General features: G+C 41.4%; 1 protein-coding gene and 1 long non-coding RNA gene across 3 annotated transcripts in view; one reads left to right on the top strand and one right to left on the bottom strand.

Moving 5' to 3' along the window:
- The window catches only part of LOC128315023 (uncharacterized), a 180725-nt gene that overhangs the window by 21089 nt on the left and 141868 nt on the right, over window positions 1–17768 (top strand). The gene's annotated exons all lie outside the window — the stretch shown is intronic.
- GRAMD2B (GRAM domain containing 2B) overlaps window positions 1–17768 on the bottom strand; it is a 126914-nt gene that overhangs the window by 108075 nt on the left and 1071 nt on the right. Inside the window, exon 1 of one of the 2 annotated variants that reach the window (XM_027076797.2) lies at window positions 5983–6235. The exons of the other annotated variant lie outside the window; for it this stretch is intronic. Within the exon in view, the coding sequence (XP_026932598.1) occupies window positions 5983–6107 (125 nt within the window). The 5' untranslated portion in view covers window positions 6108–6235. Of the gene's footprint in view, window positions 1–5982; window positions 6236–17768 lie in introns of those variants that run through there. 2 annotated transcript variants of the gene reach the window in all.

Here is a 17768-nt window from a genome sequence, read left to right as displayed (position 1 = left end):
CTACACCCATCATGGAAAACAATATGGAGTTTCCTCAAAAAATTAAAAATGGAACTACCGTAGGATCCAGCAATTTCACTTCCACATATTTATCCAAAGAAAACAGAAACACTCTTTGAAAAGCTGTACACATGTCTCTTTTCATTGCAGCATTATTTACAGTAGCCAAGATATGGAAGCAGCCTCAATGTCCACCAATAGATGAATGGATAAAGAAGATACCGCGCACGGGCACATACACACACACAGTGGAGTATTAGCCATTAAAAATTGAAATGTTGCCATTTGTGGCAATATGGAGAGGCTAGAGGGTATTATGCTAAGTGAATTAAGTCTGACAGAGAAAGACAAATTACGATATGATTTTGCTTATGTGTGCATTCTAAAAAACAAAACAAAGAAAACAAAGCAGACTTATGAGATCAGGGAACAAACTGAGAGTTACCAGAGGGGACGGAAGTGGGAGAATGGATGAAATAGGTAAAAAGGATTAAGAGGTACAGACTTCCAGTTACAAAATAAATAAGATATACATGGGGATGTAATGTACAGCACAGGGAATATAGTCAGTCATCTTGTAACAACTTTGTACGGTGACAGGTGGTAACTAGACTTATTAAGGTGACCATTTCATAATGTATATAAACAGCACTACATTGTATATCTGAAACTAATACAATACTGTATGTCAGTTATTCTTCATTAACAATAAATAAATAAATAAATAAATAACCTTTTCTCAGGAAAAAAAAGAGGAGGTTAGGGTAATTCATGTTTTTCAAGGTTGCCCAATGTTCTTTATATTTGGGGAAATGATGTTAAAGATTTTCAAACAAGGATCATCTCAGTGGAGGCCAGGAAAGTATTCAAGAGTTTCAATGACATCTTGGAACATTGGAAGGGACCTTTTTTTTTTTTTAATTTTTTTTCTAGGGTTTATTTATTTATTTTTTTTGAGAGAGACAGTGTATGAGTGGGGAGGGGCAGAGAGAGAGGAAGACACAGAATTTGAAGCAGGCTCCAGGCTCCGAGCTGTCAGCACAAAGCCTGACGTGGGGCTTGAACTCATGAACCGTGAGATCATGACCTAAACTGAAGTCATACTTAACCGACTAAGTCCCCCCTTTTTGTTTAATTAAAAAAAATTTTTTTTTGGGGGGGGTAGACCTTTTTTAACCTGAGAGAAAAGGACTGATAAAACCTGAAATGTTAAAAGCATTCCATTTAAAATAGGAAACAAAACAAGAATGTCTGGAATTACTACTCACTCTCAACATTATCATGGAGTTCATTGCTTGTGTGATAAAATGAAGATTTAGAAGGAGTAAAGAATGGAATCGTGAAAACAAATTTTTTTTATTATTTCAAATAATGTTATTGTCTATAAAGAAAATGTCTTAGATTTTACAGATTGATTATTAAAATTAATAAGATTTAGCAAGAATGTTGAATATAAGATAAACTCAGAAATTTAGTTACATTTCTTTGTAACATCATCGAAAGAAAGTGCAATTAAAAATGTATTTCCAGGGGTGCCTGGGTCGCTCAGTGGGTTCAGCAACCAACTTCGGCTCAGGTCATGATCTCACGGTTTGAGCCCCTTGTTTAGCTGTTTACCGACAGCTCAGAGCCTGGAGCCTCTTCAGATTCTGTGTCTCCCTCTCTCTCTGCCTCTCCCCCACTCGTGCTCTGTCTCTCAGAAATAAATAAACATTAAAAATTATATATATATATATATATACACACACACACACACATATATATATATATATATATATATATATATATATATATATACATATATACACACACACACATTATTTCCAATAGCAACAGAGGTGTAGAGTACCTAAGAATAAATCTAACAACGTATAAGGTCTTTGTGTAGAATATTCTAAAACTTTATCAGAGGATATTAAAGAAGTCCTAAATAAATGGAGGGACAAACCACGTGCATGAATAGGTATACTTAACACCCTAAAATGAGCAGTAGACTTAAAGCAATTTCATCAAATTGAGTAATAGACTTAATGCGATTTCAATTAAAAATAAATCTTCATTTGATAAACTGATTCTAAAATGTAAATGAAAATGCAAAAGGGTCAAGAGTAGCCTATCCTTCTGAACTATGTAAGGATTCTTGTCTCATTAGACAACAAAACTTTTAATTATAAAGTCATAGTAATTAAGACAACAATGTATGACAGAAAGAAGAAAGAAAACACACTTTCAGCAGAAAATATGTAAGAACATTCTAATGACCCCAGGGTAGGGAGGGATTTCTTACATAAGTCATGAGAAGTGTAAATCATTAAGAAAATAATGCGTTGATACATTAGAAACAAGAATGTGGATATGGTATAGAATGTGAAGAGACAGGTCATATGCTGGAATAAAATATTTACACCACATATAATTGACCAAAAATCTAGTATCTGAAGTGTTTTTAAAACTATCTAAAAATAAGAGGTGCTTGGGTGGCCCAGTTGGTCAAGCGACTGACTTTTGACTCAGGTCATGATCTCAGGTCATGACCTCGCTGTGAGAGCGAGCCCTGTTGTCAAGTACCACACTGAGCGTGGAGCCTGCTTGGGATTCTCTCTCCTTCTCTGCCCCTCTCCGCTCATGCGCATGTGGGTGCACACACATTCTCTTTCTCTCAAAATAAATAAATAAACATTAAAAAATATCTAAAAAAAAAAAAGAAAAAAAAGAAAAAGGCAGTAACCCTGCCTCCTGACCCAAAGGGTCAGGGAAATGAACATGAAAACCTCATTGAGATGGCATTTCTCAGCTTCCATATTGGAAAAAACTTAAAAGCCAGGCAATGCCAATGTTGTGGAAGTAGCAGAATAGCTGTGGGTGAGAGCGTAAATGACACCAGCTTGGAACACAGGTTGACATCATGAGCAGGGTTAGTCGTGCCTGTAATCTGTGACCCAGCAATTCCTCTGCTGGGTCCATACTTTACAGACACTCTTACACAAGCACATGGCAAGGCATGGGCAGGATGCAGTATTTCTTGACAGAGCAAAAAACTGGAAAGCACCCAGAGACGGGCCAGAATGCCCTTCTAAAGGGAACAACACATCGTGATACTCCCATGTTCTAAACCTCCCATTGTTTCCCACTGCAGTTAAAATAGAATTCTAAACCCCTACATCCAGTGCTTCGCCCTCCGATTTCATCTGATGCCACTGTCCCCTGGTTCCTCAAGACATAAGATCCTCCCCACCTCAGGGCAACGTGTTCCTTCTCAGTCATTCCATGGTTGGCTCTTTTTTCATCCTCTTGGACGGCTGAATTATCACTTCCTTGAAGAGTCCTTTATTTCCCACCCCATCTAAGTTAGTTTTCCCTATTTTATTCTCTATATCAGCCCTGTAATTGTTTCCTATGATAATATATGTTAAAACAAGAATTATGTATGCATGTGTGGATGCATTCATGTGTTCATAATTTTTTATCCTCTTTGACATTAAACTAATAACCTCTATGAGGGCAGAGACTAGGTCTATCTTGCTCATGTCTGTATCCACTGTGCATTCCACATAGCCTAGCGTATGATAGTCACACACTACATCTTTGTTGAATGATTGAATAAGAAAACTGCATAAATTGTATCTGTGCCTACTTGAAGCGTATGTTGATCTCAGAATACCTTTTAGCTCTAGTTCGTGGAAAGGGTAATGGGATCCCACATCAGCCACATAAATTCTTAGTATTTAGTTAGAAGTTAAAGGGAAGTGTTTACCTGTTTTTGTTTTTTACCTGAAATAATTGACCAATGTGTTTCCATGAATTATTTTGAATGATTTAATATATAATACATTAAGTAGATTTTTCACCTAGACTGAAAGTCCTTCATTGCCCAAACTGTTTGGAAATACGTGTGATGTTTTTAGATTGGTTCCGATACATATTAAAAAAAAAAAATGCTTCTAGCTACTAATATAGACGTTTGATGTTGACTATTCTTTAAAAAAAATTTTTTTTTTTAACATTTATTTGTTTTTGAGAGACAGATCATGAGCCAGGGAGGGGCAGAAAGAGAGGGAGACACAGAATCCGAAGCAGGCTCCAGGCTCTGAGCTGTCAGTGCAGAGTCCGTGGGCGCCTCAGACCCATGAACCATGAGATCATGACCTGAGCCAAGGTTGGATGCTTAACTGACTGAGTCACCCAGGCATCCCTGATGTTGAATATTCTGATATGCAGGTAAAATAGGCCTGGGCTGTTTTTGGAAGGGGCTTGAATTTAGGTTGATGCAGGTTTTTATTTTTATCCTATTTATTTATACTTATTTAAATGATATATGCATATTATTTAAATTATATTTTCTGTATTTTTTGCAGTTAAAAAATTTATTTATGTACTTTAATTTCATTTTGCCTGATTAGACCTTGAACTCCTAGAAATGTCTGCATTACAGCCTACACAAGAGATGGATGAAGCAGACAAAATGATTCGAGAAACATTTCAAATGTGGAAGTAATACAAAGTAATACAAAGATTTTACATGCTCAGTCATAGGAGTTGTGCTCATGCTCAGACAATTCATGTCAGATAGATGGATGTTAATGATGGATGGAAAAATTAAGTTAACTTAAAATAGGTGCATCATGCAACATTTTGCATAAATTCAGGCTCTTTGTCCCTAAAACTTCTTTAAAAAATGTCTTCAGTTGTTTCTGTAACCTGACATTCTGATACCCAAGCACCATTAAATGAAGTGGGATTTCTTGGTTTCTGTTTAATTTTTCAAAGCTATAATTTTGAGCACTTTTTCTTTTTTAGAGAGAGAGAGGGAGGGTGCAAGTGAGTGAGGGGCAGAGAGAGAGAGAAGTGGGCTCACCAGATGTGGGACTTGAACTCATGAACAGTGAGATCATGAACTGAGCTGAAGTCAGATGCTTAATGACTGAGCCACCCAGGCGCCCTGAGCACTTTTTTGTATAAATGATTTAAAATGATTAAAAAACAAAACAAACGACCACCTTTCTGGCTGTGGTGCTGTGTAAAAAGTCAACTTCCTGTCTGGAGGTCACTTCTCTGCCTTCCCTTGACAGGTTTAATGGAAGTAACATGAAAGTTGGGTAAGAAACTTTTTCTTGTAATTGATTTCCACTTGCATTTGATATCTTATGTCAAATTATATCTCTAGGACCTTATAAAGTATAAGTTCCTAGAGAATTATTATGAGACCAAAATGAATAAAGAGTTAGCGACACAAATTTTGATTAAAAATATGTAATTATTAAGGGCGCCTGGGTGGCTCGGTCCGTTAAGCATCCGACTCTTGGTTTGATCTCGCAATTTGTGAGTTCCAGCCCTGCATCTGGCTGTGTCTTGACATCAGGAGCCTACTTGGGATTCTCTCTCTTTCTCCCTGCCCCTCCCCTGTGCATGCACGCACGCATGCTCTCTCTTTCAAAATAAATAAACATTTTAAAAAATGTAATTATCACAGTGACGTTAATAGAGGCATTGATATCTATAGCTAAAAAGAGCATGTTCTGAATCAGGCCAAAGCAGCTATAAATCACTATACGGTAAGTAGTTGAACCACACAGCACAGCTAATACTGTTTTGATAATTAATTTAGAAAGCCGCTGCATTTACTTTTTTGATATTGACACAGTAATTCTGACACCAAAGTAAGGTTATGGGCTCAACTATTTGGGCTTCAGTTCCTATGAACCTGAAAGTGATCGGGAATTAAAGAATGGCAGAGCTGGCTAGTCGTCTAGTACTAAAAAAGTCCTGAAGAAGGCACTAACGATTATTTTCCCTTAATCATGGTCATAGCTCTATTTGCTCAGCAAGGCACATTCTTTGCTGTGTACCCCCTTCCAGTCCACTGGCCCAGATGCCTCGGCTTGTGCCTTGTCCTTCCCCTTGGCAGAGGATGAGGAAGGAGCTCTCCCCAGAACACCTGTCAGGTGGCTGAGGCCACCAAGGTGACACGCGAGATGTACCCACCTGAGAAGCACAGAGCTGGGGCAGTCTGCGGCGCTGTGTGGGGCCTCGGTGCCTGCCTTTCTTGGGCTGCCCGGAATGTCAAACCGGAACACCGTGTCACTGGAAGACAGCCTTTTCTTCACCATTGCGCCTGTGCTGATCGGCAGGTCAGGAAATAAGCTCAAAGGCTCATTTCTGAATCCCCCACTTCCGATGATGTGAAAATCCCTGCGTTTGGCTTTGCTCCGTTCCCCCAGTGCAGGAAACTCTTCACGTGACGCCTAATCTGGCTGAGGCTATTTTTTTTTTTTTTTGAAGTCGGTTAATGAGTAACGTGGAAGTATGACACAGAGTGGTTTTCATCCTGTCCACATTTGCTCTGAAGGAAAAAATAAACGTGTTTGGGAAATTCAGCTTTTGGTTTACTAATATGAACACCACACAACTCTGTGGGTTTAGGCAGCAAAGTGTCCGGGAAAGTGAACACATAAAAAGTGGGGTGCAGAAACTGTCAGCAGTATCTCCTGGGCCTGACCCCTGGGGTGGAGAATGTGGACGTGCTTTATGCCTTCACGCGTGCAGGAGATAACCAGCCCACCAGCACACCACAGCCCACACTGTGGGCAAGTTTGGCAAGACTCACAAGAGCTCGGGGGCTGTGCTTCATGGTCCTTGGGACCTGAAGGTTTCTGGAATTCCTTTTTTTTCTAATGTTTATTTATTTTTGACAGAGAGAGCATGAGCAGGGGAGGGGCAGAGAGAGAGGGAGACACAGAGTCTGAAGCAGGCTCCAGGCTCTGAGCTGTCAGCACAGAGCCCGATGTGGGCTCGAACCCACAGACCATGAGATCATGACCTGAGCCGAAGTCGGACGCCCAACCGACTGAGCCACCCAGATGCTCCAAGAGTTCTGGAATTCTTATGGAAGGGGAAACGTACAAAGAGAAGCTCAGGATTCAGGCTGTGTATTTTGCTGGGTTACGGGCAGCCGTGACCTCTTTCACTGCCACCCCCACCACCACCAGAAAGACAAACAAATAATCCGTAGGAGGTGAGGGTTCCAGTTCCATCTGTGTTGCTTTCTGGCTGTGTAACCTCCGGTTATCCCCAGCCTGCTGCGCGTGGTGTCTGCTATGCCCGTCTCACAGTACTCGGGTACCTGGGATGGCTCAGTCAGTTGAGCGTCCAACTTCAGCCCAGGTCGCGATCTTGTGAGTTCGAGCCCTGCATCGGGCTCTGAGCTGACAGCACAGAGCCTGCTTGGGATCCTCTGTGTCCCCCTCCCCGCCCCTCCACCCCCACTCACATTTCCTCTCTCAAAAAATAAATAAAACATTAAAAAAAATAAAAAGGGAATGAAATCTAGGAGAAAATGCTGTGGAAATTTGCCATACTGCTATGTGTTATTGTTATTTAGAACCCATTTAAGCAGGAAGTTCAGCAGGTGAGTTTCTTTATGTGACGTTATTCACTCACTCTGTGTTCATGCACAAGGAAAACATCTGTGTCCCACCACCCATGTTTCTAGCAGCAGTGAAGGATTTGGTCCAGAGTGGCCACACGCACTGGCATTGGCGAATGGTGGTTTGAGTGAGTCTCAGACTGTGGAAGAGAGCAAAGTTTCCCCGGGAGATCAAATCTTTAGCCTTGGCCTCGTTAGCCCTTTTCTCGAACCAGCTGGTCACCAGCCAGGGACAGGTTTGTGCTGCTCTGTGTGCAGCACTGACTCTAAGTACAGTTTTGAAATTAAAGGACGTATGTCTTTTGCTGGGATTTTAGTGGTTCCTAATAGGGTGACCAACTTATCCCAGTTTGTCCAGGAGTTTCTGGTTTTAGCCCTGAAGGCCTTTCTGTGTCTGCTCAGTGTGAGGCAGACAGCTACAGCTGGTCATGCTGGTTCTTTCTTTCTTTCTTTTTTTAATTTTTTTTTTAACATTTGTTTATTTTTGAGAGACTGAGACAGAGCATGAGTGGGAGAGGAGCAGAGAGAGAAGGGGGACACAGAACCTGAAGCAGGCTCCAGGCTCTGAGCTGTCAGCACAGAGCCAGACGCAGGGCTCGAACTCATGGACGGCGAGATCATGACCTGAGCCAAAGTCGAATGCTTAACTGACTGAGCCACCCAGGTGCCCCCCCGCCCCCACTTTTTAAAAAATTTTATTTATTTATTATTTGGAGAGAGAAGGAGAGAGAGTGTGCAAGTGGTGAAGGGGCAGAGAGAGAGGGAGAGAATGAGAATCCCAAGTAGGCTCTGTACTTTCAGCGTGGAGCCCAATGCAGGGCTTGAACTCCCGGACCGCCAGACAAGATCATGACCTGAGTCAAGTCAGACACTCACCTGACTGAGCCACCCATGCTTCCCTGCTCACCCTGGTTCCTAGTGCCTTCTGGCTGCAATTCTGATGGTGTGCTTCACCCAGCTTTTCTTTGTCCTCTTTGATAGTGCCATATCTGTATTTCTCCTTTCCCCTTTATCTCTATGCTAATGTTGGAAAGACATTAGATAAACCAAGTTTTACTAAGGTGTTGGATTAAATAAACCAATATCATACTTCATATAAGAGCAACAACCTGTGAGCTAGTTTCTGCTCCTTGTAAACAAAAAAGTCTAAACGGCACATGTATTAATAACTAATGCAACAGACTTTGTTACCATCTCCCAGGCACGGTTGGATTTTAGCTGGGGCACTGCTTAACTTAGGAGAGGATGTCTCTAAAGGAGGAAATTCCAGTGTCAGCAGGCAGTCTTTGGATATATTTTTCAGTAGAGAAGCTATTGACTCCTCAACAAAGTTTTATTAGCAAAATTCCCTGCTAGCCACAGTGCATGATACAAAAATTTTTTTTAAACATGGGTCCTTCTCCAATCATGAAGCTAGGAAGAGACACTGTACATAACTGAAAAGTTAATTAACAGTACCGGAGGAAGGAAGGCAGTAAATCAGACTATTACTTCTCCCATCTGTGGACTACCTAATATCTTTTGAGTCTATGTAGCATCTCTGCTAGGTAATTTTAAAATAACACCTCAGTCAATCCTTGCCCAAACCACATTTTTACAGACGATGAAACTTTATCTTAAAAACGGTTAAGCAACTTGGCCATAATTAAGTGGCCATAAGAATGCGGCCCTGCTGCAATTCATTTGTTCATTCAACAAATGTTTATTAAGCATATAAAAGGAGGAGAGATTATTTATTTACATTTAAGAGGAGGCAAGATCTTTGGATCTGGGAAGATTTAGAAAAGCCTACAGGGACAGGTGGAGTGTGAGTTAAACTCTGAAGGATGAGGAGAGATTGGAAAGGCAGAAGGGGAAGGGAGGGGAGTTCATGAGCAAATAATTAGACTCTGACCAGGTGTGTGTGTGAGTGGAGACTGGTGAGGAAGGTAATAGTTTCGAACACTTACGTGGAGGCTGAGTGATGAAGGACCCCGAATGCCAGTGGCTAGTTCAAGCTTTATCTGGTAGGTAGTAGGAATACAAAGATGCAAAGTGAATCTGAAGGCCATGGACATGATACTTTGAAAGCAGAAAATGACCTCAAGCGTCTTGGTGATACAATTACTTCATTCAGGCAGCAGCTATCAGTCTTAGGGAAGCAACTCTGAAGTAGTTGAAGCAGTATTGACTGAACTCTTATGTAAGATGCGAATTCTTTTCTTATCAGAAGAAATTGTGTCAAAGATGAGGTTTGCTGAAAGTGGAGAGCAGGGGTCACATACTCAAGTACTGTCAAGAGCCTGGAAAGCAAGTAAAATTGTGAGGTGGGGCTAGAAGCCAGCAGAAAGTGGTAGAAAAGGGCAGTGGGTATGTTCTCCCTAGAGACCTGCAAGTTTTTTTTTTGTTTTTTTAGTGTGTTTTTTTTTGGGGCGCCTGGGTGACTCAGTTAAGCATCTCACTTCGGCTCCGGTCGTAATCTTGTGGTCTGTCAGTTCAAGCCCTGTGTTGGGGTCTGTGCTGACAGCTCAGAGCCTGGAGCCTGCTTCAGACTCTGTGTCTCCCTCTCTCTCTGTCCCTCGCCCGCTCGTGTTCTGTCTCTCTCAAAAAATAAACAAAAATTTAAAAAATGTTTATTTTTTTGAGAGAGTGAGAGAGAGAGAGCATGAGCAAGCATGGGTGGGGGAGAGGCAGAGAGAGGACAGAGGACTGAAGTAGGCTCTGATCTGATAGCAGTGAGCCTGACGTAGGGCTCAACCTCAACGAACCATGAGATCTTGACTTGACCTGAGGTCGGATGCTCACCCAGGCACACTTGTTTTGTTTTGTTTTTAGTCCTGGTATAGTTTACACACAGTGCTGTGTTACTTTCACGTGTACAGTATAGCAATTCAACAGGTCTATACATTACTCAGTACTCATGACTATAAATGTAGTCTTAATCTACACCACCTACTTCACCCATCCTCTCACCTACCTCCGCTCAGGTAACCACCAATTATAAAGAACTTACACAAGTCAACATAAAAAAAACAAAAACAAAAACAAAAAAACACACCACTGAACAATCCAATTAAAAAATGGGCAAAAGACATGAACAAACATTTCTCCAAAGAAGACATCCAGACGGCCAACAGTCGCATGAAAAGATGCTGAACATCACTCATTAGTCAAGGGCAGTCAGGTTTTAAATGCCCAGATGCTGGTGGCATGGACAATGTGAACCCGCGTCAGTGTGGGATCCCGCTGTGGCGTGCCCCCTGAACTTCACTTCTGGTTAGGAGCTGTCTATGCTAAATGTTTCAAAATTTGCTAGTCGTTATGTTTGGACCTTATGGTCAAGCAGGAATGAGGTTCCAAAGGCACACGACCACAGAGAGAAAACGTGAATTCTGACGCTTTATTTTTAAGATTAATGGCAGTTGCCCACTGTGCAGGAATCCACATCCGCAGGCACCCACCTGCCGTGTTTGACCCCTCCAGCTGTTTAGACGTGGCCGTTGCTCAGGGTGCTGCTTGCCTTTGCCGTAGCTTTCATTTTTGTGTGTGAAAATTAAAACAAAGATCAGGCAATCAAAGATAAACACCTGGAGTAGGCTATTTATATAAATACAGTTATAACAGTAGCACACACACTGGAAAAAAATGGCAGTAGGTAGAATACATGTAAAATAAAGATTGCAGAGACCTTATTATCTCCTCCCATGGAAACTGAGATTACGAAAACCAAACAAGACAGAAGCTGACAGCAGGGAGCCTGAAGCAAGACCACCGATGATTCAAATATCTCATTTTTCTGATGCTCTCCAGTAAGTCACACGTTATATCTTTCTTTAAAAAAAAAAAGGTTTATTTTGAGAGAGAAAACGCGAGTGGGGGAAGGGCAGAGAGAGAGGGAGAGAGAATCCCAAGCAGGCTCCCCCCACATGTGGGGCTCGAACCCGCGAACGGTGAGATCATGACCTGAGCCAGGGTCGGACCCAGGTGCCCCAGTCACATGTTATATCTTTATAAGTAGAGGCTGTAAAAGACGTTCTGAGGTAGAAAAGAGGACAATGAATTTCGCCTCTCGCATTTGGTAAGTTCAATGAACATCTCTGCACTTTTTTCCTTGCTATTGAATGAAAAGATATTAGGCTAGATTTGGCCTGGTGGCATCTGCTGTTTGGCCTTTGCCATGTTTCATAAGTAGAAATTTCTTGTACATTTCACAGAAAACATTTTTATCTGACCTTGCCTAGAAAATCGGATCTGCCAAGTGTGGTAATAGTTGGCTGATACGAAGTAGTAGTGCCCCCTTGTGGCGGGGCTGATCTCTGCAGGCTGCCTCTGCCCTCAGCCCTCTCCATGGCTCATTCTGCCTGCTTTGATTCACTGAGTTCTCAAAAACGTGCTTTTGAGTTTAACACTGCCAGCTTACATGGTGTTGAAAGTCTTCTCTAGCCCTAATTTTCTCTCCTTAAACCCGAGTTTTCTTTCTTCAATGAAACAAGGTCTGTAGTTCCAAGAATTTAAGTCTTGTTCAATGATGACTATCTTTAGTTATTATGTCTAGCCATTCTGAAGTCCACAAATAGGGACCTAATATGCTTACTGGTGCTCAGCTCGGTGGGGGGTGGGAAACTCATGCCTATCGGCCCCCCCCATCCGCCCTGCCCTTCCTCCTTGAGGTGTAGGAATGGGATGCTGGGGCACAAGACCAAACTGAAAACACCAGATAAACATCACAGCTTCAAAACTGAACTTTCCAGAGGCATGGATTGTGAATATGCATTTAAAAATACACTAAATTTCCTCTACAATTGAGCAGTGTTACAGGTATTTGTGCTTTAAGATTTATCTGGTGGATTATGCTGTGTTCAGGTTAGTATTTTTTTTTTTTTTAATATTTATTCATTTTTGAGAGAGAGAGAGAGAGAGGGGCAGAGAGAGAGGGAGACAGAGAATTCCAAGCAGGGTCCGTGCTGTCAGCAGAGAACTGCCCTGGGGCTCGAACTCACTAACTGTGATATCATGAGCTGAAACCACGAGTTTAACAGTTAACCCACTAAGCCAGCCAGGCACCCCTTAAGTATCTGATTCTTGATTTTGGCTCAGGTCATTATCTCACCTTTTGTGAGTTCGAGCCCTGTGTCTGAGCCCTGCATTAGGCTCTGTGCTGGCAGTGTGGACCCTGCTTTGGATTCTCTCTCCCTCTCTCTCTGTCCCTCCCCCACCTGTGTGTGCATGCTTTATCTCTCCCTCAAAATAAATAAATGAACTTAAAAAAAAAAAAAAAGGGCACCTGGTTGGCTCGGTCGGTTAAGTGTGTGACTTGATTTCAGCTCAGGTAATAATCCCAGTATCGTGGGATTGAGTCTTGCATGGAGCTTCACGCTGAGTGTGGAGCCTGCTTGAGATTCCTTCTCCCTTTCCCTATTTCCCTTTGCCCCTCTCCCCTGTTTGTGCATGCTCTCTCTAAAATTAAAACAAAAATTAAATTAAATTAAATTAAATTAAATTAAATTAAAAAGAATCAGACACTTAACTGACTGAGCCACCCAGGTGCCCCTCAGGTTATTATTAATATAATTAATTTTATACTCTTAAGTGTATGTTAGTAACTTTTGGGCAAAAAAGTGTGTATTCTGGTGGAGTTGCCCTGAAATTCAGACTTCATCTTGGAATAGCTGTATATGGAAAACCGGTTTCAGTATGTTGTGAATGTATCCACATTTCTAGAGTGATTTATAATGTGTGTTTGGAGGGTAGGTTATTTGCATTGGAAGGGTAGTTCCATTGTTTCCTTGCTGTGTTACTTTAGAAAGGTTCTTAACCTCTCCAAACATCTGGAAAAATGGCAATAACAGTATCAGTCTCAAAAGGCTCTGGAGAGGACTTGTTACAATAACATACAGTTTAAGCATGAAGCCTGTACTCAGTAAGCATGCAGAAGATACTAGCGATATGGTTGAGTGGTCTTATTATAATACAATCCAAAGATATAATTTCCTTCTCTGGAATGTGACATCAGCTGTGGGCCTGCATGTGGCTTGTGGAAAATCTAATCGCAGAGAGAGAGAGAGAGAGAGAGAGAGATCAAGTACTACCAATTTGTGCCCATGGGGTATTGACATTGGTGCTAATGGCCCCCCCCCCCACCCCCCCCCAAGCAGCCTGGAATGCTCAGTCTAACTAATGAAATAGGTCATATCTCAGGTCCCTTGTTCCTTCCTGTCAAGCCCCTTTGGTCTGTGGCTTCTGTGATCACAATTGGAGAGGAGGTTAATTCCTCCTCTGAAGTCATGAGTCCTTCTCAGAGAGGATGCGACATGGGGCTCGAATCCACGAACCGCGAGATCATAGTCTGAGGTGAAGTCAGGCGCTTAACCGACTGAGCCACTAATATTGTTTTCATGTAGGACAAGAGAGGGACATGGCCATGTCATCGACAGCCTTTCATTTTCCACTGCTGTTGTGTGAAGTAACTAAAAAAAATTATTTTGCTCTTAGGCTTTAACTTTCTTAAGCTCTGTCGTTTATTATATTTTATTTTATGTTAAAGATTTTTTTTTTTTTTGGTTTTTTTTTTTTTTTTTTTAGTTTTAAGTAATCTCTATACCCACCATAGGGCTTGACCTCATAACCCGGAGACAAGAGTCACATGCTCTTCTGACTGAGCCAGCCAGGTGCCCCTGTTTGTTACAATATTTTAAAATTTCCCCAGTTCTCTGAATTTCAGCGATTTCCTCCCCATATTTTGCTGTTGGATTACAGGAGCAGGTATATATTTTATTTAAAAACACAGACTCTCTGTGTTTGAATTCTGTTTTCTTTTTTAAATATTTATGTCGAGAGAGAGCACCTGTGTGTAATTAGAGAGAGAGAGAGAGAAAGAGAGAGAGAGAGAAAGAGAGAGAGAATCTCAAGTAGGCTGCATGTTGTCAGCACAGAGCCTCACACAGGGCTCGATCCTAAGAACCGTGAGATCGTGACCTGAGCCAAAATCAAGAGTCCACTGCTCAACCGACTGAGGCACCCAGGTGCCCCTCTATGTTTGAATTCTTATGATGCCTCTTAATAGCTTAGTTTTCTAATCTGTGAAATGGGAATAATAATGGTCTTTGCCTACCAGGTTTGTCAGGAAAGTGAATTAGTACTTGTAAAGACTTTGAATATTGCCTGAAACATAATAAGCTTTTATAATTTATAATTATAATTTATAATATAACAGCTGTATAATAAGCTGTTATAATTATTGTTACCAACATTTATAGTAAAATCATAGGGCCTTAGTTACAGGAACTATTTTTGAAGAGTAAAAAAACACCTTAATAACATCAAGTCCACCTGTTTAAAGTATTTAGCTTAGTGATTTTTAGCATGTTCACAGAGGTACTGTCTTTTCACCCTGTCTTTTCACCTCATCTCCTTTTGGAACATTTTCCTCGTCAAAAAGAAACCTTGTAACCGGCAGTTAATCGCCATCCTCCTACCTCCCTGCTTCTCTGCTCTGGGCAGCCACTGTTTTCTGTCTCTATGGATGAAACATTTCACGTAGAGATAGAAAGTATCTAGCTAGTCTGGATATTTCATATAAATGGGAGGTACTATATGTAATCTTTTGTAACTGGCTTCTTTCACCTTGTTGTTGTTGTTGTTGTTGTTGTTGTTGTTGTTGTTTTTAAATACACTCCACACCCAACGTGGGGCTTGAACTCATGGTCCTGAGATCAAGAGTTGCATGCTCTACTGGTTGAGTCAGCCAGGCACCCACCCCTCCCTCACCTACATGTTTCCAAGTTTCCTCCAAGTTGTAGTATGCATCACAATTTCCCTTTTATGAGCCAGTAATATTCCATTTTATGGATATACCACACCTTATGGATCCATGTTTCAATTGGTACATATTTGGATTGTTTCTGGTTTTTGGACATTATGAATGATGCTACTATGGAAATTTGCGTACACGTTTTGTGTGCACATGTATTTTCAGTGGTCTTGGCTAAATACATAGGAGTAAAATTGCTATGTTTAACTTTTTGAGGAAATGCCAACATGTTTTCCAAAGCGGTTGTGCCATTTTGCTTTCTAGCCAGCAATAGATGAAGGTTCCGATCGCTCCACACACTTGCCAACATTTAACTATTTTTTTTCTTTTTGGTGAACTGGTATCTCATGTTTCTTTATTTGCATTTTCCTAATGACTAATGATGTTGAGCATCTCTTCTGTGCTTTTTGGCCATTCATATATCTGTTTTGGAGAAAAATGTATTCAAATCCTTTGCCCATTTAAAAATTGGGTTGTCTTTTTATTATTGGGTTGTGTCCTTTATATATTCTGGATATACGTCCTTTATCAGATATGTGATTTGTACATATTTTATCCCATTTTATAGGTTGTCTCATTACTTTCCTTTTTAACATTTATTTATTTTTGAGAGACAGAGCGAACAGAGCATGAGCAGGGGAGGGACAGAGAGAGAGGAGACACAGAATCCGAAGTAGGCTCCAGGTTGTCAGCACAGGGCCTGATGTGGGGTTTGAAACCACAAATCGTGAGATCATGACCTGAACCAAGTCGGACGCTTAACTGACTCAGCCACCCAGGTGCCCCTACTTTCTTGACAGTGTCTTTTGAAGTACCAAGTTTTTAAATTTTTAAATGTTGTAAATTTTTATTAAAAAAATTTTATCTTACTAAAAAGTTTTTTAAATGTTTCATTAATTTTTGAGAGAGAGAGGGAGAGAGATACAGAGCATGAGTGGCAGGGGGTTGGGAGGTGGGGGGCAAAGAGAGAGAGAGAAGGAGACACAGAATCTGAAGCAGGCTCCAGGCTCTGAGCTGTCAGCACAGAGCCAGACGCGGGGCTCGAACTCACAGATCGTGAGATCATGACCTGAGCCAAAGTCGGGTGCATAACCGACTGAGCCACTCAGGTGCCCCGGAGACACAGGCTTTATCTTTTTTATGTATACTATGTAAGTCTAGAGCCAGCATTTTTGCTCTTTTCCCTCTATCCTGATTGACAGTCGTGACATCATGTTGTTTAGATACTTATTTCACCTGTTTGTGACAATGGTAATAACCAAGAACACTAAAAATGATGACTTTCTACAGAATCATCAGGCATTTATAATAGCACGAGCTATTGCCAGTGATTACCGGTCTTCGATTTAAGATTCATCCTGCAGGGTTTTAAAACAGTGAAGAGCAGCGAGGCTGGGCCGACTTCAGAACAGGTGCCGTCTAGGATAGTCTGGTCTTGAGAATTCAGCTCATAGGACCTTTTAAGATGTGAGCCGGGTCATAAGCATGCAATTTGTGGAGGAAAGAATGCACAGGGCTAATCAACAAATACAAAATATTCTCTCCTAGTTACCCCCAAATGCAGAAGATGACCTAATTGGGTAACAAATGGACAGAGTTTTTTAAAGGTCACCGCAGTTGTGGTGAAGGCGGTCAGTTTGCTACCATGCTGTGTGCAGTGCTGGAAGTGACTCTGTACGGGAGTTATCGCCCGCGTTTTGCAGAGAAGCCGGAGGCTCAGACCGTTTAATGAACTCGTCCATGTCTCCTAGTTTGTGAGTAAGCAAGCTGAGATTCGAGTACAGATCCAGATGCTTTCCCGATCTCCATAGACTTGGCGAGCTGTTAGCCAGACGGGTTCAGATGTCATTTTGAAATTTCTGGTAAACCAGAGTTCGAAGTCTATGCCTGCCTGACACACCCACGAAAATGCTGTGAATTAAGGTGGGGTTTGGTGTTTGGACCAGACCATCATGGGGGGCTGTGGGGACATAGGCTGTTTATCTCTGAAACTCCGTTCTAGTGTTTGTTCATTTTTCAGGGACAGAGGATAAAGACTGCAAGGGAACTTAATTCTTGTTAAATTCCTATATGCCTGGTACTTTATGTATAGAAACTTATTTAATCCTCTCAATAATGCTAGGGAATAGCATTCCTTATCTCCAGAAGATAAGGAGATAAGACAACCAAACTCCAGAGACATGGTCTCTTATCCTAGTCCACACTTCCAGTTAAACAGCTACAAAACTAGGATTGAAGGGCAACTTTGCAGAATCAAAAGGCACGCATCTTTCCCTTATTACACATGGTCTCCTGGAAGTAAAGGAAAGCACGTAGTTCCTTGTCTCGTCAGCCCATTTACATTTTATGTTACGTTTTCTGTTCCCGTCACGTCTCATGGACAATGTTTGTCTTCCCAGTGTTGTGTGTACCCATGGTGATTCCTTTAAATGTGTTTCTGGAGGCTTTCTCTATTATTGCCCTAGGTCTGGGCTGAGCCTAACAACCTTCCCATAAAATTCTCTTTCTTTTTAAGACAGCATTCTTTGAGGGATTTTAAAGCAATTAGAGTTGGAA

Source organism: Acinonyx jubatus, chromosome A1 (genome assembly GCF_027475565.1).
Source record: "Acinonyx jubatus isolate Ajub_Pintada_27869175 chromosome A1, VMU_Ajub_asm_v1.0, whole genome shotgun sequence".
In the NCBI taxonomy this organism is placed as follows: Eukaryota; Metazoa; Chordata; class Mammalia; order Carnivora; family Felidae; genus Acinonyx; species Acinonyx jubatus.
The sequence above is the reverse complement of the archived record's forward strand: the minus strand, read 5'-3'. Positions and strand labels throughout refer to the sequence as shown.